The sequence below is a fragment of the Numida meleagris genome, chromosome 4 (genome assembly GCF_002078875.1).
Source record: "Numida meleagris isolate 19003 breed g44 Domestic line chromosome 4, NumMel1.0, whole genome shotgun sequence".
In the NCBI taxonomy this organism is placed as follows: domain Eukaryota; kingdom Metazoa; phylum Chordata; class Aves; order Galliformes; family Numididae; genus Numida; species Numida meleagris.
This window is the reverse complement of record NC_034412.1, coordinates 69,624,163-69,651,818: the sequence shown is the minus strand read 5'-3', so window position 1 is coordinate 69,651,818 and position 27,656 is coordinate 69,624,163. Positions and strand designations below refer to the sequence as shown.

General features: G+C 36.8%; 1 protein-coding gene across 1 annotated transcript in view; it reads left to right on the top strand.

Moving 5' to 3' along the window:
- Positions 1,169 to 27,656, top strand: part of TUSC3 (tumor suppressor candidate 3) — a 117,397-nt gene continuing 90,909 nt past the window's right edge. The window contains exon 1 of the mRNA XM_021395411.1: positions 1,169 to 1,349. Within this exon, the coding sequence (XP_021251086.1) occupies positions 1,224 to 1,349 (126 nt within the window). The 5' untranslated portion in view covers positions 1,169 to 1,223. The remainder of the gene's footprint in view (positions 1,350 to 27,656) is intronic.

The following is a 27,656-nucleotide window of genomic DNA, read 5'->3' as shown; positions in this document are numbered from 1 at the left end:
AGATGTGGATAATGTGATTTGAACCCTCTTGAACTTAGATCAATTTTAAGTGTCTGGTAGATTATCTGAATATGATCCATAATTTCTGTGGATATGAGTAACTTCTCAAAGACACATTGCAAATATAAAGGAAGGGAACACCACAGCCTATTTAATGTTTTAAACACATATTGCAAAGATGTCTGTAGTATCATTGATCTAGCATCCGATTCTATCATTAAAATACCATCTAAAAATTCTGTGCCCAAAATAAATATACTTTTGAGTACTCTCTCAGTGCCTCAGCTTTCTATTTTCATCTGGTGTTTTGATTAGAAAATTCATAATATTTTTGAGTGACATAGCAAAATCTCTAAAGAAATGAATAGCTCTTCTGTGGAGCCTTCAGCACAGATGTGTGTAAATTACATGTAGCATAAGGTGAACATTTGGAATCTGAAAGAAAAGAAAAAAAACAGGTAGGTGCTCATTAATTTAACATTACCTAGCCTGTGCACTACAGTGTGTGTTCCATGGAAAGAAATGCGATCAGTGATTTGAATAGTGTACTGTGCACAAGAACATCAAATTAAAGCTGCATGGTTAATGCGCTGAGAATAAAATTAAAAATAATTTTATTAGTGTATTACATAAATATTATTTTCTGCAAAGATAACTTTCTGTGTGAATAGTGAAATCTGAATAGTGTATGCATACACACATGGAAAATAAGTGTCTTCAGTTTTCTCTTTTTTTTATACAGTCTCAACTTATGATTGCAATCAGCACCTCTGGCAGCTGCCATGGTTGCTGGCTGTTATGGGGATGTGGAATTTTGGCCTGTGGGTAAAGCTCCTCACCAGGCCTCAGGTTGGCACTGATACCTGCAGCCTGCATGGGGACCACTGCTACCTCTCAGGGAACAGCTATGGTAGATGCCGCCCCTGATAAAGCTGCTAGCAACCCTTTATCGCACATCACTGCATGGAGAGTCCCGCCAGTTGGCGCCTGACGTGCCCAACACCGGCACCGCCCTTGCACCTCTACCACCGCCGCCAAAATGGCATTGCAGAGCACACGCCCGCACCGGGCGCTGCGAGTGAGAAGGACTACATTTCCCAAGAGCCTCCGCGGCGCGGGGCGCTGCGATTGGCCCCGGCCCGCATCCAATCGGCGGAAGGAGGTGGGCAGCGGTGCCGCAGGTGTTCTCCTGCGGAGATTGGCGGCTAGCGGGAGGGGGGAACATGGCGTCGGGTAGCTGTGTCCTGCGGCGGCTGCTGCACCTGTCGGCCGGGAACTGCCTCCTCCTCTTGCTGCTGCTCCTCCTCTTTCTCTGCGGCCAGCTCGGGGGAGGCCAGAAAAAGAAGGAGGTAGAACCTTTGCTTCTTTCACCGTCGCGCCCGGCTGAGGGGCCGGGGCTGTCCCGCCGTGCCTCCTCCCTGCGGCGGTGCCCCGGCGAGGCGTCTCCGTCCTCCTGCCCCGCGGCTCCGCTCTCTCCCGGCTCTAGGGGCCGCCTGGAGGGCGCTGGGCAGCGGCTGGCCCCCGCCCCCCGAACATGGCCGGCTGCGGGGCCGTCCCTGCGGCGACACAGGCGTACCGCGGGGCTGAGCCGCAGCAGGAGGAAATTAAACCGTGTGTTGGGGTGCCACCTGAATGCCCCCGGCTAATAAGTAATGCCGAAGCGATCGCAGCGGGCACGTGGTGTGCTGGTGTACATGCTGATCGCCTACCCAGGGCATCTTCTTAGTGTGAGCCGTGGAGGAAAGGGTGGCTTTCCTTCGGTGGCAATAGAATGTCTGCCTTCACCAGAAAGGAAATGTGGTGTAAATATTTACCCTTTCCCAGGTTTTAATGCTAGTGTAAGTGCTTACTGCATCAGCTTGCCCCAAGTTCCAGGTGAGGTTCTGCCCACCTGGGTGCTAGGCCACGCTGCTACCAAGCCATCTCACTGAGCTCTGCCCAGGCAGAATGGTCACAAATGTTGGATGGCTTTGATTTTCTTTAAGTAAGTACGTAAATTATTAAGGTTCACAGGTTTGGGGAACTAATGTAGTCTGTAAAATCCAGATTTCATCATCAAAGTGATGGTCCGACTTCGTGGTCCTACCAGGTTACGTAGTGCCTGCGCACATAAGTCATTTGGATGTCAGTGTAGAAAATGAACACCTGAAATCTGTGCGTTCCTTTTTTTTTTTTTTTTTGTTCTTTTTTTCTTTTTTGTTTGCAGGACAATTTTGTGCAGCTGGGAAGCATAGACAGTAATGTATTGCTCTGCCCTATAATTAATGTATTTTTTCAAATCTTTACTTTTTTTTTCATTTAATAAAATGTGTTTAATGTTTATCACTATTGATTCCCTTTTGCTGTGATGTACTGGCTTTGCAACTTTTGTTGACACTTTCATGTGGAGTGGCAGCTGTGCTACCAAGATAGCCAAAATAATCTTTATTTCTTATTAAATGGAATCCTTTCTTGACAGTAAATAATGGCAAATTAAAATGGCCATCTGCAAATGCTTTCTACAAAGTTTACCGGTTTTACTGCAGGGTTGTATTGTGTAACAGGATTGAAACATACCTTTTGCCTAGCCGTTTGCTAGTACTGTTCAGGATGGTGGTCCTCTGAAAAGCATCTGTATGCTTAATATGAAACTTGAGCTTTCTTGGAGTAAGCAGCTTGGAAATTACAGAATATTTTGAGGAAATTAAGAAAAAAAAAAAAAGCATAAACCTTGTGTTAGGGGAGGTTCCTGTTCACAACGCTGGTAGTGGCAGAAGGCGCAAGGATGATAGAAGTTAAGAGCAAAGAGAACCTGTTTATCTGTACAAAGACCAACCAGATTGCCATAGCTTTAATGGAAGTTGGAAAAATGGTTGGTCATACAGTGAATTTTTGTAAAATGAACCTTCAAGAGGGAAGTTAATGTGGTGGGGTTAAAATGTGTATCTCGGGAGATAAAAATGTCATGGCTCTTTCTTCCTTGCTTTGTGTGTTTATTTGTTGAGGTGATTGTATGGAGGGGGAGTTTAAGTACTAGAAAAATAAAACTTTCCCTATCAACTTTTTTGAAAACCTTGTGTACTTGAAAACGTACTTTAAGATGAAATACTTGAGAAGAACTTCAGGAGTTGGAAGTGAAGCTTAAACGCAGAAAGGAACCTTGGTGAAGACAATGACTTTTTTTTTTTTTGAAGCATCAACTATATGGAAAACTATGTGTAAAGTGTGAATCATTGCTGGTGTCTGGGTCAGCTGTTTTGAGTGTGGAAGATGGAAATAATGACTGCAGAAAGGAGAGAACTGAGTTATTAAATGTTTTTGAAGAACTTATTGCTGGAAGGGAAGAACGAATAGATGAAACTAGTGAAAACTGGCATGACTTTGTGTCACAGATTCATTGTATTGATTGTGAATTACTGTTTTATAACTGTTTAGAGTGGAAAACTTGTCGCTTCTTAAGTTGCTGAAATACACCGTCATGTACAGCAAAATACTCTGATAACTTCAGAAACTTTTTATTGTGTTGTATTACAGAAGGCTGCTGAGTTCCACCTTAAATTTGATTATATTTGAAAAAATATCAAGAACTATCAGCGAATGGATTTGAATTAGTTAATTATTAGCTTTGTGGTGTCGTTGAGGTTACATTTGTGGAATAGCAGCATTATTATGTAAACATATAAACATTACTGTTTCTTCCCTTTTTCCTGCCCTTCACTTCTCTGTTCTGCTCTTTCTCCCAGGATAGTTTTTGCCACTGAGGAAGTAAGTAGAAAACACTGCAGTCTTTTTTTCTTAACATTCCTCTCTGTATAATTTCTGATGATAGTCATAAATACAGCAAAACCAACCCTGGCAGAGTTAGGGCCTGCCTAGCGTGCAGTGGTGTGCTGTTGCCTTTGGTCACCATTGCACCAGAATGGAAACGGCCTTACGGGATTTCTTCCTCCGTCTCCCGATACTGTTCTCATTGTCTGTAGACTTCTTTCCTTCTGAGAGGTGTTCTGCTTGCCTATTTAAGTTAAAGAAAAAAAGGTGGTGAACATATGGCAAAGCCAGTGGAGAAAAAAGGAAAGAAGTCAATATTAGAAGAAAAGTCTTCTGCAGAAGTAGCTGGAGATACTATCTTGGGCATTCTGTTAATTCAACGTAGAACAAATAGTGTTGGGAGAACAAAAGAAAAAAGATATGAGGAGAAGTAGGAGTGTTCAACACTTTCAATGGCATATACAATATAAAGGGTCCTTATCTCTCAGGATCTCTGATACTTTTAGCAAAATAGTGATAATTAAAACCCTGTTCTCACTTTCTCCCTTGAAATTTTGTTTAACATTCAACTTGAATATAAGGACTTTTTGGTTGTTTAATCATTAAAATGTTGTGTTTGGTGTCCAGGCTGTAGAGCACTGCATGTCTTTGCTTTAGAAACAGCATGCAGGCAAATGTTTGGCACTTACATGAAGTATAGGCTCCTCTTTTAAAAGTTTTATTAAAAATCAAGATGTGACTGGGTTTGAATTTTTGAAGGGAAATGCAGTCTTAACTGTAGATTCAGCTTGAAGTAATTTTAAAGCTGTATTTAAAGTGGAAGCTTTATATTCTTTTGGGTAATTTCCCATTTTCTCTTTTGTTGCAGTAGGGAGAGAAGAGGCTTTTTCAATCAATACTTAAAGCTTTTAAGTAACTGTCCTGGTTTTGAAGTGAAATAACAGCTATAAGTCATATCCAAAAATGTAGAATTCTTTGAATGCAGTTCTAAGTGTTTTTTTCTCAGCTCTGTCTTAAAGAAAAAAAGGGAAGGAGGAAGGGGGAAAGAGAAGGGGAGAGATGTGATTGCAAGAATTCTTTATTTTTTACTGATCTTTGCAAGCAGCCGAAACCTCTGTATCCCTTCCCTCTCCTGTTCCTAATTAACTTAGATTTTGGAGAAATTTCACAAAATTAGCTGGAAGTTCTTATTTTAACAAGTGTGTGTAGAGAAACTTAATGTCTCTTGTGATGACATACAATAAGTGAAATAAGGAATACTTACATCAACAGCCTGACAGTGCTTTTGTAATTGGATTACTGAAACTTTTTTCTGCCCAGATGTCTCCATTTGGCATCCTTGCTGTCATAAGACACATCCGTGGCTTAATTGGTCTTTTCCCTTGTTCTTCTCTTTAATCAGTTATACAGCGCATCCTTTGTACCCACATGGAAAATACAAATAGTGTCTGCTTGGGTTCTAAGTGCTCTGGTAAAATCAGTCGGTATCATTAGAGGAGCAAAGAATGTTTGTTCGATTTGTCTCTTATTACTTATTGTGTGTGATATTATTTATTATTTAAATCTTCAGATTTATTTTCATTTCTAAAAGTGTTTTGAAGGTTGCATTTTTCGGCTAAGTAAGTGATCAGAACTGAACAAACCCAACTTTATCTGATTTCTTTTCTCTAATAAATATGAAAGCGGGCATAAAAAAAAGTGGTGGTTTTTTTTATCTAATGCTGTTAGGTCTAATATACTTAGGTATTGTAGTTGCTTTAATATTTGATATATATATCAAATTTAATAAAAAAGATCTGTAATATGTGATTACCATGGAACAAATTGAAAGGTATTTCTATAATGATCGTCCAAGCTGCATTTCAAATGCTATGTTGTGATATTAGCATCGAAAACGTGAGCATGTCCTTTACTTTCTGAGAAACAGAAGCAAATTTTGTTATTTCTTTGAGAAGACTGTTTTCCCTTCTAATAGGATTTGTTGTTAAGATTTTGTTTTAATCAGATCATTGTATCTTTGGAATGCCGTTACTCATCTTACACAACTGCAGTTGCAGTTGTTGACCTAATTATGCCATTCCATTACTTTTTCTTGTTTTTTTTTCTTTGAAATCCAAAGCAACTTATTCTTGAATTTCATGTGTACCAGACATTAAACTTAGTAAAGTTTGACTGTATTGCATAAAACACTTGTCTGTTGAGGTCATAACGTAAGTGGTAATTAGAATTGTGCATTGCCTTTGTGGATTGAAAGCCTGAGCTTAGAATTCTTCAGGGTTATAGGCTATAACATTCACTGCTTTAAAAACTATTTTTCTTCCCTGCTTTTTGTTTAATTTAGTAATTTCCTATCACTATTGCTATCTGCTGTACTGTTACAAAATGAGGATGTTCAGTTATTTTCCTCATCCTGTTGCCATTCACAGGCCAGCAAAGACAGGCTGTAGGCCTGAGTCTTGCGTAATTCCATTTCTGTTTAACTTTTCTAGATTTTGATGTGTATGTCTTCATGTCTCGGCTACTATATATGTCCCTTTAATTTTCTTTTGCGCTCGTACAGCAAAAGTAAAGACAACATAATAAAAAAAAAAAAAACCTAAGATTTAAGTTTAATATTTATTAACTTGCTTGTTTTATGAAGTCCTTTGATACTTAACCTTTTTTCATAACAGGAAATAATTGTTGGTTGTCATGCTAATTTAGTAGCTAATTCCCTTTATACTGCATATTATCAGGTTTTGTTAAAACATTCATGTTTTTACATTTTCTCTTTTAGGTTTTATTAGTTGCAGAGAAACGTTCATAATCTGAAGTTAAGCCTTTAATTCAGAACTGCACTGTCCTCCGAGCACTTACTTGTTTAGAATAATTAATTATTGCTTTCATATTGCTTTTTTTGCGGAATAATATGGTAATTTTACTGAACTGTGTGAGATATATTGTTCACTGTCACTTGAACTTTTCTTGGTAACTGTAGATGCTTTACTTTTATTGCTGAGTCCAGTGGTCAAAGTTGTTTCTTAACACATTTTGATTATTTTTCCTTAACACCAACTCCTTATCACTTTCTCTCTACTTTTAATAGTAAACTGGAATGAAATCTAAATTGGGTTGAATCTATGGTTAGTAAATTCACTGGGGTACTGATACACTAAAAATATGAAGTCATTTTTACTTTTAAACCTGTTTCCTGTGAATCTTTGTCATTCTGTAAAAGTTATAGCTAGAGACTCAGAGTCTGCTAGGGAGATTAATGTGTAAAATAATAAAACTGAGCAGGCAGGTTGCTTTTAAATATGGCTCCTTTCTGTACTCTTCTTCATCAAGATTATCTAGAGATATAAAGAATAGAAGTAGAAATCTATTTTAACTGAAAGAAGTGATATATATTTTTCCAGATAACATGGAAGATGTCATGTAGATAAATTGAAGAAATGAAATAACTATTCCATGTGTTCAGGCAGCTCTCAAAAGAGAGAAATTCAAACTGCAAATAGGTGAGGCAATTGAAGAGGAGCTAAGTAAAAGGAAGAGTAGGACATCTCATCAGAGGGCAATATCTTCACTCTGTATAGTCAGTGATGTTGAACTCGGGAATAAGAAATGAAAAGCAGAAGAGTGTTACTGAAATCTTATCTTTTTCTAGCGCTTAAGTCAGAGTTGTAAGGCTGTGCTGTCTCCTGTGCTGTTCAGAATTTGGTATAATTTGCTTACGTAGATGATGTATTACAATAAAGTGTGTGAGCTTCAGCTATAGGAGTAGGAAATAGTCATTATGACTGTACACCGATCTTCAATGAGGACTATGTACATAGTCCTTGGAAAAAGAAATCAATTAAAAAAGTAAAATGTGAATGTAATCACTGCATTACAGTATTGTGGTAATTTTTTTTTTCTCCAGGCACTAATGTAATTATGTTTAAGGTGTTATCTATTCTGGCTTCTGTTCAGATTGTGTAAGATGGTAAAGTATAACTATTGATTGTATATATGATATGGTTTCAGGGATTTCTTCTGAGATGTGAGACTGAAATGCTTTCGGGTTGAAGATTGTGCTGAATTTGTACCTCCTTACTTGGCCAAGCCAAGAATTCAGAAAGGTGCATGAATACACACAGCAGTAAATGGATTTTGATTTCAAGCAGCTTTTTAAAGTAAATCTTCTTTGACTCCTTTCAGTAAGATGGTTCTGTGTTTCAATTAGATTTTTTTTTTCATATTATGCCAAAGATCGGGTGCCTAGGAAAGGTAATGCGCTAGCTGCCTGCTTTATCTATCTTACTAGTGTGGAACTATAGTCATAATATCAGTGCAAAGTGTGGAAAAATGTAGGATGTGTTCAGAGGCCTAGAGAACACTGAGAATTCTTCATTCAGTATAAAACCATGAAGAGTTAGGAATTTGTATTTGCTTTTATGTTTTTACCTACCTGACCTCATTTCCAGAAAATGCTTTAGGTTTTCATCAACCACTTATGCTTCCATTAGATTGTAAGGAGACTTCAGCCTATCTATCAATCTAGCCATTGAATATTGCAAAAAACAATTCAACAGATCAATGTTCGTGATGATGGATGACTGAAGTTGATAAGATTTCTTCTTATCAGCTACCAGCCGCATGCTTTAAATGGAATTGCCGTTAGTGGCATGTAAAACATCACTAGTAGACATATTTCTCCTTTGAGTTCACTCAGCAAGTCGTAGATTCTTTTAACTTGTCTTCTGCTGAAATGCAGCTTGCTCAATGTATGACCTGATCAGGTAGGAGTGCTGATACATAAATATATTAGAAAGTACATAAGATGCATGCACTTTTGAAAAGACAAGTTTTGGTCACCTAATAAAATACTGTTTTGATCTAGCATAAATATTTTGTTAATTCTACCTAGATGTGTCTGTCACAGTTCAGCAGTGATTGTTCTCGCAAAATCCAGATGATTCCATTTGGTAGTTTGATGTACGAAACTGTCTAGCAGTATTCTTTAAAGGAACTACAGTATGACCTTGCCTTAACAAATATTTAGCAGGTTTGAATACTGCAGTTTAAGAGAAGCCAAGTGTGTGGGCTCTTTAAACTTTTTAAAATCTGCTAGAGGGTAGAGATAGTACTGCTAAGTTGTTTGAATTCTTTCTTATTTTTGCATCACACTGAAGTCATTGTTTGTGTTCTGGGAAACCATATGATGGTTCAGCTTTAATACATTTCACTCGAAGGTTTTTAATCTTTTAACTCCATGCCTTATTTCTGTGAAAGCTTCCAACCTAAGTGGGAAGTGAATGGCAGAAGTTCTGCTGGAGTTTCAAGGAGGCCAGCAGTCCTTGGTAAACTAATCCAAGATGAAAATGTGAGGTAGTTACACATCTTATTTTATCCACAGCAGATGGATTCACTTACTGAGAATATGTCAATGCAAAGGATGAGGCAGAAGTTTTAAGCTGTCCAGCTGGATAGAGTTGCTCATTAAATACTGAAGTTACTGTGGTAAATATTTTTCTTTTGTTGTGCGACATTTTCTCTTCTAGGCTAGATGTGGATAGCAGCTGTTGCCTATATTTATAAGTTTTTTTCCCCTCTCTGCTTGTAGATAGTAGTGCACTAACTTCTTTAGTGGACAATTCGTTTAGAAACTAAGATAAAACGTTATTAATATCCGCTGGAGAAGCTCCAGATACTATCATTCCTTTTCATTTCCTCTTTGCTTCTTTGGCTTTAGGCACTGCTGATCATTTTCCACTTAAAATGCACAGTAGGCTTTTCCATTTTTCTAGTTGTTTTGTCGAAGCTGGATAAATCAGACAGTACAGATAGCAAAATACATATATAGTGGTTTGCCCTGGCCTATACAAAATAGCATTTACCTTTGCATTGACAAGTGAGTTTTTGTCTTCCTATAAGTCTAAACCTAGGTCCTACAAGGGATGAAAGCACTTAAACCAGGCTTCACGGAGAGTGCATCTTCTAGAGTCCAGAGTCTTCATCTAAAATGGTCTTGTGTAACTGCATATTGGTTCTGCAGGTTGTTAACTAAATTTGTCTTAAAAGTAATAAATACGTGAAGTTCTGCTTTTACACATACAGAGGATGATCCTCATCTAATTTGGTAGCTTGTATTTTAGCCTATTCTGTGCGTGAAAACTTGACATTCTTAAACTTCTGTCATTGTTTGCTGTGAACTTGTGTAATGTTCAACAATAGGATTTAATTTGTCAGTGGAACGTGACATCTTGTCCCTTTAAATAGTAGCCTTGTGGTTAAAGCACATGTGGGAAATTGAAATAGTGAAAGCAATTGATACCATTTCCCAGAAATCAAACAATTATCCTGCTTCACAGGATAAATGCTTGGCAGTCTGCTGTTCTGGGTGCTTAGGTCCTCTTAAGGTGATCTGTCTTACTGTTTTAATTAAAAAGAGTGAAGTGAATCAGCTGTCTTCCATCTGTGAGGCACTGTTTTCATGTTGAAATGGTCTCTGAGTGTGTGATCTGGATTCTTATATTGAAATTAACCTGAAACATACACTCCAGAAATGCAGGTACTGTGCTCCAGCTGCAAGTTTACAGTGAGTCCTTGATTGAGAATTAGTCTGAAGTGAAATCCTCAAAACATACAGGATTTGAATATAATGACTGAAGACCTAGGTACTAATGTAGTCCAACTATCGCACAGGCACAGTTTCAGAGAAAGCTGAAGCACTTGCTGAGGCAGAGAGGGAAAATAATTTTGTGGCTGAATGATGATCATTCAGGAGAGGGAGTTTTAGAGTTCCCAGAACTGTTTATACACTTAATCCAATAACTGTTTAATGTGAAATATTGTAATGCAATCTGTTCAAGTAGGTTTACTTGTCCACCATCTGGAGATGAGTGCTGCCTGCCAGACTTCTTAGGGAACAGACAGAGGGCAGCGAAAGATGTCAAGGTTGCTTCTGAGTAGTGAGTTCTTCAGTATAAGACCTGCACATTGACTTTCTCCATCCAAGCTGCCATCACTTTCTCAGTTGTAACTGCTGTTATCAGTGAAGGTGGCTGAAAGAAGGAAATGTAGAGTGCGCTGTGCCCAGTGCCCTAAGTGCCAGCCCCTGAACATCCAGAAATAAACAGGAAGTATGAAGATGCTCTAATCAGTACTTTCTTTCCACTATTCTAGGCTTGTTTGTGTATTACAGGAATGTGAAGGAGAGGGAGAATGCACAACATTTGGGCTGTTAGTACCCAGCACAGCCAGGACAAGCTTCTTCAAACCTGGAATTGCTAGCTCTGGTCTCACTCTCTGGTTGCTGTAGGTCACAGTACCCTAGTTAACTGCTTCTGTGTGACTTAATCAAAGTGTCATGTCACTTTTACAGATACCACACTAGTGAAAGTATAGCACAAAGTTAGTGGTGTTTGATTTAGTTTATAGATAGTCGGATACGTCATAGTTGTGTTCATCTTAGAAGATTCTCGAGTGACATGAGCTGGAGAGATCCAAAGTTCAAGTAGGTATTATACACTCAGATTAAATGTAGTTTTGTAGGAACTAGAACTTTCATCTTTAGTTGCATTTTTCTCATCCCGATGTGTTCAAGTAATGTAATCACAGCTCTGTTAGTATGTTAGTCTATTGGCATGTATCTTAAATGTCTCAAAAGTCTAGCTGAAGCTGTTCAGTTATGGCAGCATCAGTTTTTTGAGCAATGAAAGCATTGTGCTCTGATGCAGAACTCGTGTTCACTTGGCTGAGAGAAGAAATTATAAGTTCATTAGCTGATACAGCAGCTTCATTTTCAAAAGTAATTTTAAGTCTGTACTTCTCCCGGGAAGTCAAAATAAATTTTTTTCCTCAATTTAATGAACTGTTTGATAGTAAAAATGTTTGAGGAAACACATTTTTACTCAAGTTTCTACAGTGAATCTCGAATCTACAGTCAAGAAAAAGTATTTAAAAAATGAGTTTATGGTCTGTGAGACTCTTTCAACTGGTTTTGATCATATAAGATCAAAAAATATGTAGACCTTTAAAAATTTGATTTCAGTTAAACTTCAGAAATTCTTTTCAGAAGGTTGAAGTTAAGACTTCACGACATATGCTAATGCTACTGTTGCTGAGCACATCTAAAGGTTTTACATTATAGCATGCTGACCACTTTAAACAGTTTTGATTTAGCATTCAACAGCAAACAAACTTATTTAGTCTTATTAATTGCACTTCTTTTATCTAATTACATGTTGGTATCTGTAGTCTCTCCTTAAACTGCTCAGAAATAGATCTGAAACTGCAAAATAATTTTTGAATGTTGAAATGATTGAGCGTTTTATCCATCATGGGAGATATCTCCTCTTGACTAGAGGCTGTTCATTAATTTTAGCACCATATTATGTCTCTTGTCTTATAAAGAATTAGTTACCAGCAAAGGTAGTATTCAGATGAGAGAAATCCTGCTCAAGGAATGCTTAATACTGCTCTCTGTTGATACATGGGTAACTGCTAACTGCAGGTATGCAAGAACTTCATCCAGATGGCTGATAGGAAAAAGGAAAGTTTTGTAAAAAGGTGTTATTGTTAGAAAATGTTGATGTAATAGACACAGAAAAGAAGAACATTAAATTCAGTGATTCTGTTGTATTTTTGTGGGTTTTTTTTCCTCATGAGATAGCAATTGCTAAGAAACTCTGACAATAAACTGACCAATGAAAGGATGACATAACAGAATAAAGTTACGGAGATTAAATTTAGTCAGAGACAGCAAAGAATTTGTGGGTAACTATTAGGAATAACATGATACTGAGATAACATAAGTGGGGATAGATGATTTTTCTCACAATGAGAACATTAGTCATGAGTCATGATCAAAATTAGTTTGAAAAAAGCATTAGGAGGCATGCTACCCTGAAATATGCAAAAACTTTCTTTATTGCCTACTATCTCTAACATTGTTTAATTGCTTGTTTTATCTTTTTACTGAAAGATTTTACCAAAAGGAAAAGGCTTGGTTTTTGTACGGTGGAAGGTGGCAAGGAAAAATCAGCAGTCAGAACTTGAATCCAAACTTCTTAGGGTTTCTATGAAGTCTGTATGTTATTAAATTTCTGCAAGCAGAGGAAATTGTATATTTGATGGACTTCTATATGTTTAGAGAAGTACGTGGTCGAAGAAATCCAACTTCTGTCTTTCAAGGCAATATCTGCAAATTCTGTACAGTAGCAGATTTGAAAAGAGAAGCCTGAAGATCTTTTTTCCTCTTACATTGTTGTCATAATTATTGGCACTTTTATCAGAGGACATTCCTGTAGGGCCATGCTAGAAATTACCTTTTAAGGAAGTGTATGGAAGAAAAATACATCCATATTGTTGTATGCTCTATTAATAAATGTGTAATACTACTTACATAGTATAATAACAGTTGCTTTGAAATACTTAAGACAGCAGTCCAAAGAAAAATTGATTTTTGTCATCGCTTCTGTCTAACAGTTGTGAAGAAATGTGTATGTGAAGTGAAAAATTGAGGGAGGTTCTGAACTTCTCTAAAAAACAGCGTGCAGCACGCCAAGGACATGCTGGTAGATAGTTATATTCCAGAATTCTTTTAACAGAGGAAGACTTATGACAAGTGTTCTCTTTCATCTCCCTGAAGATTTTGGGCTTCCCGTTACTGACACGAGGACCTGCATTAAATTAATGTAGATTGGTCTTGTCTTTTTTCATAAATATAAACAAGAACTTAGGGAAAAGCCCTTCTCAGAAAGTCCTTTGTCTGGCAACAGTTTTCAAACTGAATTTCTGTCTTTAACCTTCTTGCTCTCGGTTGGATATGAAATTACTGCAAGCAAATGCTACAAGCTGTTATCTGATTCTGAGCTTTTTTTCCCTTCCTGCCACTTCAGACTCTTCACTGCTTATATTCAGCAAGCCAAAATTATATATTTTTTCCCTCACCCTGCCTTCTGAGGTAGCCTTTCCTATGGATAAGTTTAATGCATTTAAAACTGAAATTACAGGATAATTACATCAAATTTTTGAGACTGAGATCTTTCTCACATCTCAGTTCTGGCTTTGTTGGAGTTCAGTTGTAACAAACGATATTTTTCTCTGCACATCTGTTTGAAGTGGAAAAAAATAGTGTGCAGGAATTACTTTGTCAATATCAGAATCTTTTACACTGCTTTGAAAATTCATTGATGCAGAAATGCTTATATTTATGTTTTTATTGCTGCCCATACTTTAACCATAGTGCTTACTTTGTTTTTATAGTGTCGTTTGCATGCTGTCTAAGCCCCTTACTGGAACAGGTTGCCCCCTCCCTGGAGGCATTCAAGGCCAGTTTGGATGGGATCCTGGGCAGCTCGATCTCGTGGTTGGCAACCCTGCTGAAGGCAGGAGAGTTGGAACTAGATGGTCTTTAAGGTCACCTCCAACCTAAGCCATTCTATGATTTTGTGAAACTGTCTTTGCTACGTAGTAGATAATCTCGTTTGACCAAAGCCATATATATGTAGTTAATTATATGGAGTAGATAATGGCTTTTTTTTTCCCCACCAGAATGGAGAATTCACATACAAGGATAAGCCCAGTGGATTTTGATTACATATCTGTCATAGGCTAGATGTAGATATCTTCTTGGATAAGCATGTGGAGGAAAGAGGACAAAAATACTGTTCTTAAATTGTGCTTGTAAAGTAGGAAGTCAGTTGTCTAAGTTACGGAGTGAGATTTATGATTTGATGGCATGGAATTAACTGAATGTGAGATAAATGAGCATTATTGTAGTCATTATTTTCTTAAATCACATGCTTTTGGGATAGTTCATTGGTTGATGCACTTAATTTCTGGATGTAGAGTTTACAACGTATTTCAAGATAAGAATCATAGAATCATAGAATGGCTTGGGTTGAAAAGGACCTCAAAGATCATCGAGTCTCAACCCCCCTGCCAAGTGCAGGGTCGCCAACCACTAGACCAGGCTGCCCAGAGCCACGTCCAGTCTGGCCTTGAATGCCTCCAGAGATGGGGCATCCACAACCTCCCTGGGCAACCTGTTCCAGTGCGTCACCACCCTCTGTGTGAAAAAATTCCTCCTAATATCTAACCTAAATCTCCCCTGTCTCAGCTTAAAACCATTCCCCCTTGTCCTATCGCTATCCACCCTCACAAACAATAGTTCCTCCTCCTGTTTATACTCTCCCTTCAAGTACTGGAAGGCCACAATGAGGTCTCCCCGGAGCCTTCTCTTCTCCAAACTAAACAAGCCCAGCTCCCTCAACCTTTCCTCATAGGAGAGGTGCTCCAGCCCTCTGATCATCTTGGTCGCCGTCCTCTGCACTCGTTCCAAGAGCTCCATGTCCTCCTTGTGCTGGGGGCCCCAGGCCTGGACACAGTACTCCAGATGGGGCCTCACAAGAGCCGAGTAGAGGGGGACCACCACCTCCCTCTCCCTGCTGACCACTCCTCTTTTAATGCAGCCCAGAACATAGTTGGCATTCTGGGCTACCAGCACACACTGCTGGCTCATGTCCAGCTTCTCGACCACCAGGACCCCCAAGTCCCTCTCTGCAGGGCTGCTTTCAAGTATTTCTTCCCCCAGGTTGTATAAATACCTGGGATTGCCCTGGCCCAAGTGCAGCACCCTGCACTTGGCCTTGTTGAACCTCATTAGGTTCTCGTGGGCCCACTTGTCCAGCCTGTCCAGGTCCCTCTGGATGGCTTTCCTTCCTTCCAGTGTATCGACTGCACCGCTCAGCTTGGTGTCATCTGCAAACTTGCTGAGGGCACACTCGATTCCATCGTCTGTGTCATTGATAAAGACATTGAAGAGCACTGGTCCCAGGACTGAGCCTTGGGGGAACTGTCACATTAGCATAAAGCTGTGAAATGTGAGCTTTTATTAATTTATTATAGTGATCCCTGAAACAGCAACTATAACATATGCATGAATGTCAACTTAGAATTATTTTCCCTTTTGCTTATGTACCAACATCAGTTGAAAGCCTACTATGCTTGCTATGAGGTAGACTTTTGCTCTACCAATTGCAGTACCAGATTTCTGTGTTTCCAGTGGTATTTTAGAACATGAAGGTATAGTAACATTCAAACTCATCTCCAGTTGATCAGTGCCATTATATTTACTTTATTATTTTTAATTTTAATGTAATTAATTTCCTGCTCAGAGGTTAATAGTGGTATTATATTTCATTTTATAAAATATAAATATTATAATATATCTCAGTGTTATTCAAAATGCTGATGTAATGCAAAACCAGGAATAACTTCTCTTTAATTCCCCAGCAGGTGTAGATTTTTATTTATTTTTCTGCGGATGGAAATACTGCTACACTCCAGTATTTCATTTAAATGAAAATCAGTAGTTCTTATTTATTTACATTCACAAGAGGATGTTATGTTTATGTAGACTCTTATAAGAATAGAAATAAGATGAGCAGAAAAGTATGTGTGCTCCTTTCCAATTTCATATTGCCCATATTTTTTTCCTTGTTTTCATTATTTTCAACTTTGGACTAGATCTCATGTCTTGGGTCCATACAGATAACTTCTGTGTATACTGTGCCTCCAGAAATCATAAGGCAGTCATATATACACTCATAAACAACAGCAAAAGTCCTTTTTACTAGTAAACCTTTTTATAGACATCTTAGAGAAGGCTTCTGTGCTTCACTGATGCATGTTTCTAGGAACATACCTACCGCAATCCTGGCCCAGAAGGTATGGTTGGATGGTGGGTAGCCATGAGTTAGTAATATGCAATAATTATCTAGCATGCTTAGTGCATCCCCTCTGAAACAGAAGTGCACCTCTGAGGTTACGTTGTTAGAAGCTATATGCTAGACTGTTTAAAGCTTCCCTCTGTGAATGTTCTGGTATTCAAAGATGTATTGAGTTGGCTGAAAATTTCATTGAACTGATTGGAAAATTTTTCATCTAATCATTTTAGAAATGCCCCAACGTTGTGATGTTTTACTGATGTCTTGAATCTTGGGCTGACGTTGATTCCTTTTCCTCTGCATTTTCAATATCTTCCTAGTTAGATTTTTGGATATATTCTAGGGATACATTCCAAATACATACAATCTTTTAAGTCACCACTGTGCATTGAATTGTTTGTTGATTTGTCTCCTTCCCTGCTAACTACAGGCTGCATCCATGTCTTGCAGCTGCCCTTGCTAAGGGACAGGCAACCCAGTCTGCAGTGGAACTAATTCTTCCCCTAAACTTCTTTGTCCATAAAAATGATGAGCAAACTCGACATGTTTTTAAAGACTTCTCAGATAGCGTGTGTACCAGGATTAGAGGGTTGTTTCTTTCATAGTCAGCTGTTTGGGTCCATTGATTGTGGATATTTAAACCTGGAAAAGGGATTAAAGTCTTCAGTTTTACAAACTGATGGGAAGATGTGTAAATTATTATACAGGAGTAAGAGAATTGTAACCTGTTTTTATCCTTAAAAATTCTCTTATGCACTGTATTTTCAAATAAAATGAATGTGTTCTTTAAGCTCTATACGGGTATAACTGCTTTTTTTTTATGGAAATGCATATATTGCCACAGAAAAGATACACTAAAGCACATAACAACTACTTGAAATAATTAAACCTAAAGTTGCTCTTAATGAAAAGTTACCACCTTGTTTAATCTAAAGTGCTATTAATTCTCTTGTATATGGGAATAATACATATTGCATATATAAGTTAGTAGATATTTATACATCTATATGAAACAATGGTCCTTCAGTAGTGGTTGACAAAAATAATATGCAAAATATTAAAGTTTTATATGAAGAATTTCCTTCTAAAGGGAAATTAACCTTGTGATTCAGCCAGCTGTCTAAATATCTCCTACAATGTCTGCTATTTTAGGCATTGTCAGCTGTATTATACCTAATATTTTTCACAAAGAGTGGTCTGAAATTGAAATAAGCCATTTTCCATCTCTCCCTTATATTTCAGTTCAGCTGCTTTTATACTCGGGGTACCCCTATCCTTCCCTTGTTTTAGATTCCCCTTCCCCGCCCTCCCCTGGCCTTTTCTCCTGTTATAGCTGTGTAAATGTTTTAATATAGAAAAATTTAGAGCTCCTGTTCGGTAGCATGCTTGTCTTCCAGAGAGAGGTAGCTTAACAGGAACCCACATAATGCTATTAGTTTTACAGGAATGGAATATGTGCCTTATTTTAATAGCACTAAACAAAACAGAGAGCAAAGAGCAACATTTAGTTGTAGTAGTGAAGAGTCCTAAGGAAGTTAGAATACAATCTGCATCTGCGTATTTGTTTTTAAATCCAATTTTTCTCTTTCCTGCTCTCCATCCTTGCACATTCTCAATTTTTGGATGCTCAGTTCTAACAGACAAATTAAGGAGTAATCACATCAGTCGATTACTCCTGTGGTAACTGAACTGACTTGACTGAAATGGGATGGCGGGAATGTAAGGTGTCTATACTAGATGTATTTCTATCTGTGGAATGGCATTTCTGCATTCAGTTTAATTCATTCTCTGAATGCTACTTTGATCTTTAAAAGAAATTTACCATCTCAGCAGGTAGTTGTCTTTGTGATTTGGTTAGTCATTCTGACCTATCGTTTCTCCTTGAAATTCCCTTATATAGGCAGAATAAATTATTTCCCAAATGTATGGTAGAGAATGCAGTCTTTCTGTAATAGCTGTTGCTGCTAGCATTGACTTTAAATGACTTCAGATCAGAAGAGTGTTTATCTTTTCATTACTTAGACTATTTTTGTTGGCCATCTTCCTCTGTTTTTGTTATCTCTTTCTGTGTAATTCTCCCAGGGAGCAGTTTGGTATCTATGTTGTCTTTGGATATTTGTCTATTAAACCTCTAAATAAAGAAACAGCATAATAGTAAGTAGTCCTTTATAACCCCATTTTTTTCTTCTGACAGGGATTTTGCGGTATTTTTTAACACTTCTAGAAATAACTTCTAACTTTCCAAGTAGACTTTCATTTTACTTTTTTTTCCTTTGCTTTTGTTTTTTAAGATAGAATTTTACTTGTCTGCCAAACCCTCTGAGCTTTTATGAAACACAGAGTAACTAGCTGTAGTGTCAAGTTATCACACAAGGAGCTTTATTTTGCTACATGTGACTTCATTCTTACTCTGCTTAACTGAAAAGTCTACCTATTTCCTTCCTGTATTTTTAATGTATGCATTGCTTCATATCACTTGTTTCTTCTTTCTGTTAATTTTTTGTTATTCTCTTAGCTTCTTTCTTTTCTCTAGAAATTGAATATTCGTGTATTTGATGGACATTTAATGCCTGCTCAACTCATCTTGGAATGTTTATGGCTGCCGTGGGGAAAGTTACGGGCGTATTTTCTGCCAAAATTTTTTCTCCAGGTCTGTTCAAAGTCAAATTTAGGACTGCCACCGTTCATTTACTGCACTATATTGTATTTCCTTTTTCTTTAATGTTAGTATGTAGTATTTTCTTCCATTGTTTTTTCATACTGTAACTCCCAGTGCTTCTACATTTTGTTAATATTATTTTTCCTTTGTCTTTTTTTAATCATAGCTACTGCTTTTGTATTTTTTTATATTTACCTAGTTTTTTTTTTCTTGTAGACTTTGGTTTCATCATTTACTTGTCTTTATAAAATATTTTCAACATTTTTGCCCAAGAATTTTGATCATTTTTCCTCTTACTGGTGTACTGCTTAGTACATATGGATGAATTTAAAGAGGCTACTCTGTGATCTGTTTTTTGTCTTTCTTGTTCTAAGACACTTGTTACACTTTGCTCCTTTAAGACGAGAGCTAAATGAAACAAAGTAGGGTGAGTTAGTTTTTGATGTACTTGTGTTGGAAGAAGTATATCAAAAGTACATCTTTTTTTTTTCTTCTCAAAAAATCTGAGTATCATGTTTCTAGATTTGTTTGGAGTGGAGTTGAAAAGCACGTCTGTAATCATGGTAACTGGAGACAAGGGTACCAAGGAAGCAAGGGTTTCATTTCGTTATTTATGAAAGAAATTATCATCTCTTCTTTCTCTCATTGTATGATATATCCTAAAATCAAATACCTGTGCACATTAATGTTGACATGTGTGCAAACATATCCTGTTGATCAGGACCAGAGTAGTTTCAGTTTACAGCATTCAAGGAGTAGTGCACATAATGTTATTCTTCTTTCTGGTGTCTGTCAGTGGATTGTCTGATGGTACTTTGAGTTCCTCCCATTTTTTGGTTACTTGTTTCTGATGCACATCACTTTTCCTTCAAAGTCCATATCCCTTTCAAGTGAAGACAACTTGAAGGATTCTTTTTATGATTATGATTATTTCTTCTGGGATTTTAAGGAATCAATTTTCCCTGAAACTGAAACATCAGTTTATTTTTAAGTTGATCAGATCATATAGAAAGCTATCCTTTCCTTTCCAGAAGGAAGTAGTCAAAATCTGCTTTCCAGATGCTGTCTGGTTTGATATGGATTTTCTTTGAGAAATTACTAGCAACACTACTCTGATTGTTAGCATACACTTAACGTCTTGTGCTGTCCTGTTGTCTCCAAACACTGCAAAGTAAGAACAAATAAAAATCCTTCAGGTACCGTTATTACCATTTCCGACTGTAAGGTACTAAAGAATGTTTTAGCCTTATAAATACTTGACACTTTGTTTATAAAATGAAATATTGTATTGACTCTGCTGGAGCTAGTTTGTGTAATCATGAAATGAAGAAGTTTTGAGGCTGAGCACAACTCTGTTTCTCAGAGACCACTATCCTTTTGTCTTAGATTTATTACATTCCTCATTTTTGACTAAAAGGTCTCCATTGTAACTTATAGGTCTCTGTTTTGTACTTCTTTCTGAAAATTCAAAACAGGCAGCATGAATTAGCTCAAGAAATTTCTTCTTTGCTTTACTTGGAGGAAAAAAAAAACACAACTGGGAGGGTACTGTATGAAACACAGTGTCAAACCTAATTTGATCTGTTGAATGTTTTTTCCTTCCCCCCAACCCCCTTCACTGATTGCAGTTTCCTGACATGTGCAAGGATGGTAATGGATTCTGGTCTCACTGTGATCATTCTCTGCACTAATCTATAAAAGGGATGATTCTCACTCATTAAGCTTTAATCGTTGCCTCTCATGTTATCCATCTATTGACAGAAGACCTCACGGAAGTGATTTTTGTTCTGTTACTGTGCTCTGTTGAGAGAAAATGGTTCAGATGATATCTTTCAAGAGCAGCAAACTGCTTGCCATACTGTGATAATCAGAGGAAATCTGTTTTCTTTTTCCTCTTGAGAAGTGGCAAAAAAAAAAAAAAACACATAACCTTTGTGTTCAATATTTTTTTATACTGAGATCATGGCTGATCTGATGTTAAGTTGGATAAGAATGATTTAAATCATTCAGATTGAGTTCATCCAATCTCATATTCTTTCTTAAACAGCATTTGAATGGCATGCTTAGGGAAGAGTAGTAACATGAAAAGCATTACCCTATTGCCAGCCCATGATCTCCTACCCTTCACCCCTGTGCTCAGTTTTTATCGAGTCTGATGTTTTCCCCTAATGGAGCTCTCTGAGGAACGCTTTGTTGTTATAAATTTAGCAATCCTAGATCTTGCATACTGTTCTGTACTTTACTTGATAGTAAAGTACTAGATCTGTATTATGTGAAGAGGATTGATCTGACCCCAAATTAAGAATGTCTACCCAGACGTAAATTCTGCTGTTGTGCTCCTTCTGTTGTGGGAGTGTTGTACTTGGAATGTACTGAAATATTGTCCTCCATTTAAGAAACAGGAGAACCCGTTTTTCTGCTGAAGGACACATCTCCTTCAGGATAATCAGGTTGATATTTTGACCTCTTAGTAGTTATATTCCTAGATTGTGAACGCAGTTTTTCAGCTTTCTGTGACTGAAAGTAAATAAGTGGGATTGAGCAGTTATTTAGCCTTTTTATTTGGCAGTGGTTTTTTTTTTGTTTTTAAGTATATTTTATGTTGTAAAGTTGGACTCCATTTTACTGTTGAGATAAAGGTATGTTTCATTCTTCTGTGCAGTGTACTGATGTACAGATTGCTGATGTGACATGTTGGGCAGCCAATTTTTCAGATACTGCACATTGTAGACATGCTTTGAGCAGGAATTCTTTCCTACTGTGGATAGCTGTCCTTTTGCATATCATGCAGTTTCTGAATTGGTGAAAGATTGAAGCATTCCATTTGTTTCTTAACTTATTCCCAAAAAATATGATCTGTGGACAAGTTTTCCATTATCTAACTCTTTGCATAGTGAAAGGACAGAGAAGTGAGGATCACAAAATGCAGGAAGTGTGAAATTCTCACTATATGTAAGGGAAAAAATCATAATGAAGAGGATACCTGGAGAGAGAGAAACAGATTGGATCTGGTTTTGTTCAGTGAGTGCACCTAGGATTCCTGGTGTATGTAGCATTTCTGAAATGTAAAGAAATGTGAAAGTTTCTGAATCTACCTGGGTAATGTTTTCTGGGAAGAAAACACTTTTAGAGAAAATGTGACTAGTTTGTGTTGTTTTTTTCTAAAGCTGTTAAGTGCACAGCTGTGTACTTTTAATACACAACCATGAATGGACTGTAGATAGAAAGTGCTTTATAGGAATGATTTAACTACAGAGGAAAAGTTAAAGTTCAATATGGTTGTTTTGGTAAAGAGATTGGTTGTCGTGTGTGGTAATCTCTAGCTACCAGTTCTGGAACTTTATACAAAATAGTACATTTCTTGAACAGACTTCTTTGTTTTGTGTTTACTTACGACATACAAAAACATAGGGGTTTTGGAAATTATATGTTTTCTGGTGTTTAGGATGGCTGCTGTGATAGCATGAGGCTGTACTTTCAGCAGTAGTCCATTGAATATGGAATGAACTTGTGATGGAGATCAGTCCATTGTAAAATGCGACTGCTTTTGAAGTACATGAGCAATCATTCTATCTTGAAAAATTGAACTAATAATGGTCATGTGACAGTAATTTACACTAACAACACAAAATATGAATTTATTTTGAATGGTTAAATGTATGAAGCACAATCAAGAACTTAAATATAGAAAGAAAACAGGGGAGAAGCTGTGAAACACCAAACATAAATCTAGATGTAGAGTCAAAGGAAGCTGATTTTAAGACTCTCACTTTGTATTGTTATCGTATAGTATGGTAATAGCGTTAGCGTTATGGTAACCAATTTGCAAGTGAATACCAATTCTAAGCTGTTTTGGAGAGGATGAGTGTGATTTCTGAATAAACATTGAGGAAGTGCATATCTGATCAAATTATTTCATATGCACATAGTATTGGCATGGACGAGACAATTGAAAGGATATTGTAGCCAGTTACAATAAATGTGTCAAATAATATGTTTGAATAATGAAGTAATTAAGAAGAAATTGTGGGAAATATTTGCAAGCCATCTGGAAGGGACAGGCTTGAATTCAGTCCTTGAATAAAACCAAACATTAGGGATGGCTGTAACTGCAGTCTAAACCTACCTGTGTAAAGAAGAATCTGCTAGGTAAAGTGTATGTCTATCAGAAAACTTTGGTTTTGGTTTGACTGTTGAAAGCTGAGGCTTAGGCAAAGGGAGAGATTAGGTGCAAATTTTGTATTGTATGATACTTCATTAACCTAATACTTTCATAAATTTAATAGCGGATTAAATTCATATCTTTTTGTGGATTGTGATGCTTCTTCTTTGCTTAAGCTATGAAAACTACCTACCACCAGAACAATTTCACTGATGTATTTTTTTTGCAGTTCATTTTGTATGCTGTGTATTCTTTCCATATGCCACGTATTTGTATCAGCAAAGCGTAACTGCCTTGCAGAATGACAAACCAGATATACTACTTTCTTTTTAATTTTTGGGTTTCTGGTATTTGAAAGTCAGTTGGATAGTTTGTTAGAATGTTATAGATAGTTGTCTGAATGTTTCAATCAGAATATTCAGCGCTGAAATTAACAGTGATGACATTCTGAATGTCATTTGTAGATCTCAAACTTGGAGCAGGTGAATAATGTAAGTCATGCTTTCATAGCTGTTGAATTTTCCACAACTTGAGGTAATCAACACTGCACTTGTGTCTAATCAATCAATTCATTCATAGATTTATAGTTTTCATCACAATCATCGGAGCTGGAATCAAGATTTTTCTTAGCTAATGTATGTAACTTGTCCTAAAAAGAAAAAAAAAATGTGTAGCTGTTCACTTTTTCTTAAGGAAAAAAAAAAAATGTCCTCTCTGCTCCTTCCTCCTCTTCTGTCCCGTGGAGTGCCTGAATATGCTAGTATAGTGTGAAAGTAGCATTTACTGTTAGGACAAGATTAATTGCATATATGAAACCATCAGTATTCAGTTCAGTGATTTAAAATTTTTTTTTTTTTATCTCACCATCTTTGTTTGTCAGAGGAAGTCTAATGAGTTACCTGAGTAAAAGTACTGGACTAAGTACTTTTAGAAATTGCATTTATACTATCACTAATTCATCATGAAATCTTGTCTATAGTTGGTAACCCCACTTTGAATGTCATTGCTAACTTCCTTGCTGATCTACTTTATATGCTATCACCTGAACAAGAAGATGAGAACAAAACTGTCAACTTGGTGAGGATGGCTAGATTTCACACTTAATCTTACACAATGATTAGTAACATTTTTTTAATCAATTACCTGAGGACGTGATCAGCTGTGGCTTAGGCTGTAGGAATGATAGTAAGTTTCAAAGAGTACATCCAGACACTATTTAGTAGTGAAGTCCCTGTCATAAGAGCTGACAGATGAAATTATTTAAAAGAAAATAATTTGACAGGTAAACTGAAATCAGTTTTTTCCATACCATTAATTTGGGGTGAAATGCTTTAGGGTTTGCAGAAATTTAATAAATATGCATAAGGTGATATTTTGTGTTCCACATCCTTTACATTTATACTGGCTTATTAAAGATTTAATTAAGTTTTCTAAAAAGGGAGAGGATGCAGTCTTGCAAAAAATGTAGATGACAGTGTGGGTTCACAATAATTAGGGCTTCAGGGATAAAATAAAGGGTGTCTACAGTTAATGAATATTAAAGCAATGGCTCCTCTGAAAATTAAAAAAAAAAATGACAGCATTTTATTTATCCCATCTGCCTTCTGTTTGTATTCTAGCTCTGGTCCTTCAGTATTTGTGACAAATGACATACCGTTTACTTCTGCAACTATTGGTAGTAAACAAATGCTTCAGAACATATTTCATTTTACTGTTCTGTGCATAAGCAGATTTTTTTGCCATCTCTCTAGTCGTTATTATCCCGCAGTGTCTTTATTGTCCATCTGTTTAACTCTTCAAAACAAGACCACAAAAAAAACACCTCTAGGTCAACTTTAGTAATATTTTCCTATTGAAGCAGCATCTCAGAAAGCATTGTAAAGCATTTGTTCTTGCAAACACCTCCTTAAGGTGCTTTGGCTTTTGTTGTCTTATTTCCAAAACCCTCACAGTGATTAGATAATAGATGTAAAGCAACTGTAGATTGTGTCCACTTGCATTCTTAATTGATCTCTTATATATTGTATGCAGCTGTAGGTAAACAAAGGAGGTCTGTTGTCTTTCTTTTATTCATAGCTTCTACACTTCAAGGGCTAGAGTTCTCTTTGGTTTGTGCTTGTCTAGTACCTTGGGCAGCTGCATTCTGCTCCTTGACTAGGATTTCATAGGACTCTGTGTAAAGAACAATGATGAAATCATAGTTCCTTGCACAAAATAATTAAGAGTATAAATCAGAACCATGTTTTGCTTGTGACCTAATCTTGTCTTCCAAACTCTTTATCATTTAGAGTAGAGGAAATGCATTGTTCTACTGTTTAAAAGATCTGTTCTGTCCTGAGTTACTGAGTTGAATACAACTGCCATGGATTCTTTTTTTTTCCACCTTCTTTCAAGTGTGTAAGGTCTTCAATATAGTTGCTTCTTTCCTTAAGCTTTACAGACCATATTTAAATACACTGTTTGTCCTTGTGCTGTGAGTATAGCAGAAGCTCACATCCTTTGTGCTTATACTTTCTTAGCTGTTTTCCTAATTTGCTTCTTGCTTTCATTGTTAATCTTTGTTGGTGATCACTCTTGTTGGTCCTGTGTTACTTTTAAAATATTTTTGGGGAATTTTCGGAATCTCTTTGTAGAAAAATAAATACCATGGTTTTCTGAACCTCTCTTTACCTGTTCCCCATGCTGTTTGTATTTCCAGGGTTCAGTGCTGCTGGCAACACGCTGACAGTCAGTAGTCCTTTCCTCTTTCTTCTCAATCACTTCCATGGGAAATGAGGATAAGTTTGTGTATAATGGAGAAAAAATACTTTAAAAAAAAAAAAAAAAGGAGATGTTAAATCTAGTTTGGACCATGAAGAGAAGGAACAGGTAGCTGAGCTTGCTCTAAGTGATTGTTAGATTTCAGGAGCTGAACTCTCACCAGCACAGCCCAAAGTCCCTGTGAGAGCCTTGGATTGCCTCTGGTATACATCTTCTGACAGGAGTGTTTTGAAAATGTACCCTTTCCTGAATTTCTCTTGTTGGTTGAAATTTCAAATTGTAATTGTCAGGAGATTAGTGTGTATGCCTCTCTTTTCGTCTCCCTGACAGTCTGTTTAAATGCCATTTACAAATAGCAGAAGAGTAAACTTTCCTCTTGTGTTAACTGTGTTTTTTAAGTGGGAACTTGGATATGCTTTAAACAGAGTATTTGTGTTTATGTATAAGTGCAAAGTTTTGTTTTAGTGTTACGGATTCTGGTTAACTTATCCTGAATGCAGAACTGTGGATATGCAAAGTGATTTAGTAACATACAGGTTACTCCTATTTCTTTCTTTCTTTCTTTTATGAAGAAGTGGTAAAAAGCCATCTGGGCTACATACCCCTACTTTTTTACAGGATCTTTAAATACTTTTATTTCTCTCCACTTATTTGTCATTTGAACCATATGTGCACATAATTTTATACAGAAATATTTTTTCAGAAAAATATTATTTATCTTTTCACGTTGTACCACAGAACTGTTACAGTGTTGGTTATTTGTCCATACTTAATAGGCCAAGCTAATAGGTTGTCAGGAAAACAGGTGAGTTCAGTGTAGTTGGTGTTACTTTGATTCTGTGTATAAACAAACTTATTTGTATGGATAATAATGTTCTACAGTTTCAGTCCTTCATATTTAACTTTTTGTGCGTGTATACAGGATACTATTTTTAATTTTAATTTTTGTTTACTGTATACACTTTTTTCATTTTATGTTTTCTTTACTGGAACTATATTGTTCTGCAGAGCAAATTCAATTCAGCTGAACTAAATTCTTGTAGAGGGAGATAAGTACTTATGCATGAGGATAATAAGTTGGAAAATAATGCCTCACATACTTATTTTTAAATTTGATTCAGAGCTGCAAGTTCTCAGCAAATCACAGTGTTCTTGTTAAAGGATAGCTCTCTGTCAAATGGAGATAAAGTGTGTTCTCAGTCTTCATGTCTGTAGGGATTAGGAGAGTAATTGCATCTAATTTTTGGTAATTCTTTTCTCCTCCGTATGGTCACTGATGTATTAGTTCAGTGAAAATGTATGGAGAAGTTGAAGCGTCTGTTATGGATTTCTTAAATCTGGATGTAAACCCTGTTGTTTATGTTTGACCTTTAGGCATGGCAGAATGAGGTGTATTTGTTTGTTCTCCCCCCCACCGTAATTATCTTCTGTCTAAAGAGGGAAAATTATTGTATAAGTTGACAATTTTATTTAGGGCTGTGCACATACATAATATTATTATTCACAAATTTCTTTTTTTTTGTTTTTCTCCTCATATTAGAGGGTACATTTTGTGACTGTGAATAATAAAGTTTTGTAGAAAGGGTATTTATTAGCATGAAATCTAATCATTCATGAAATTAGTTCATGATAT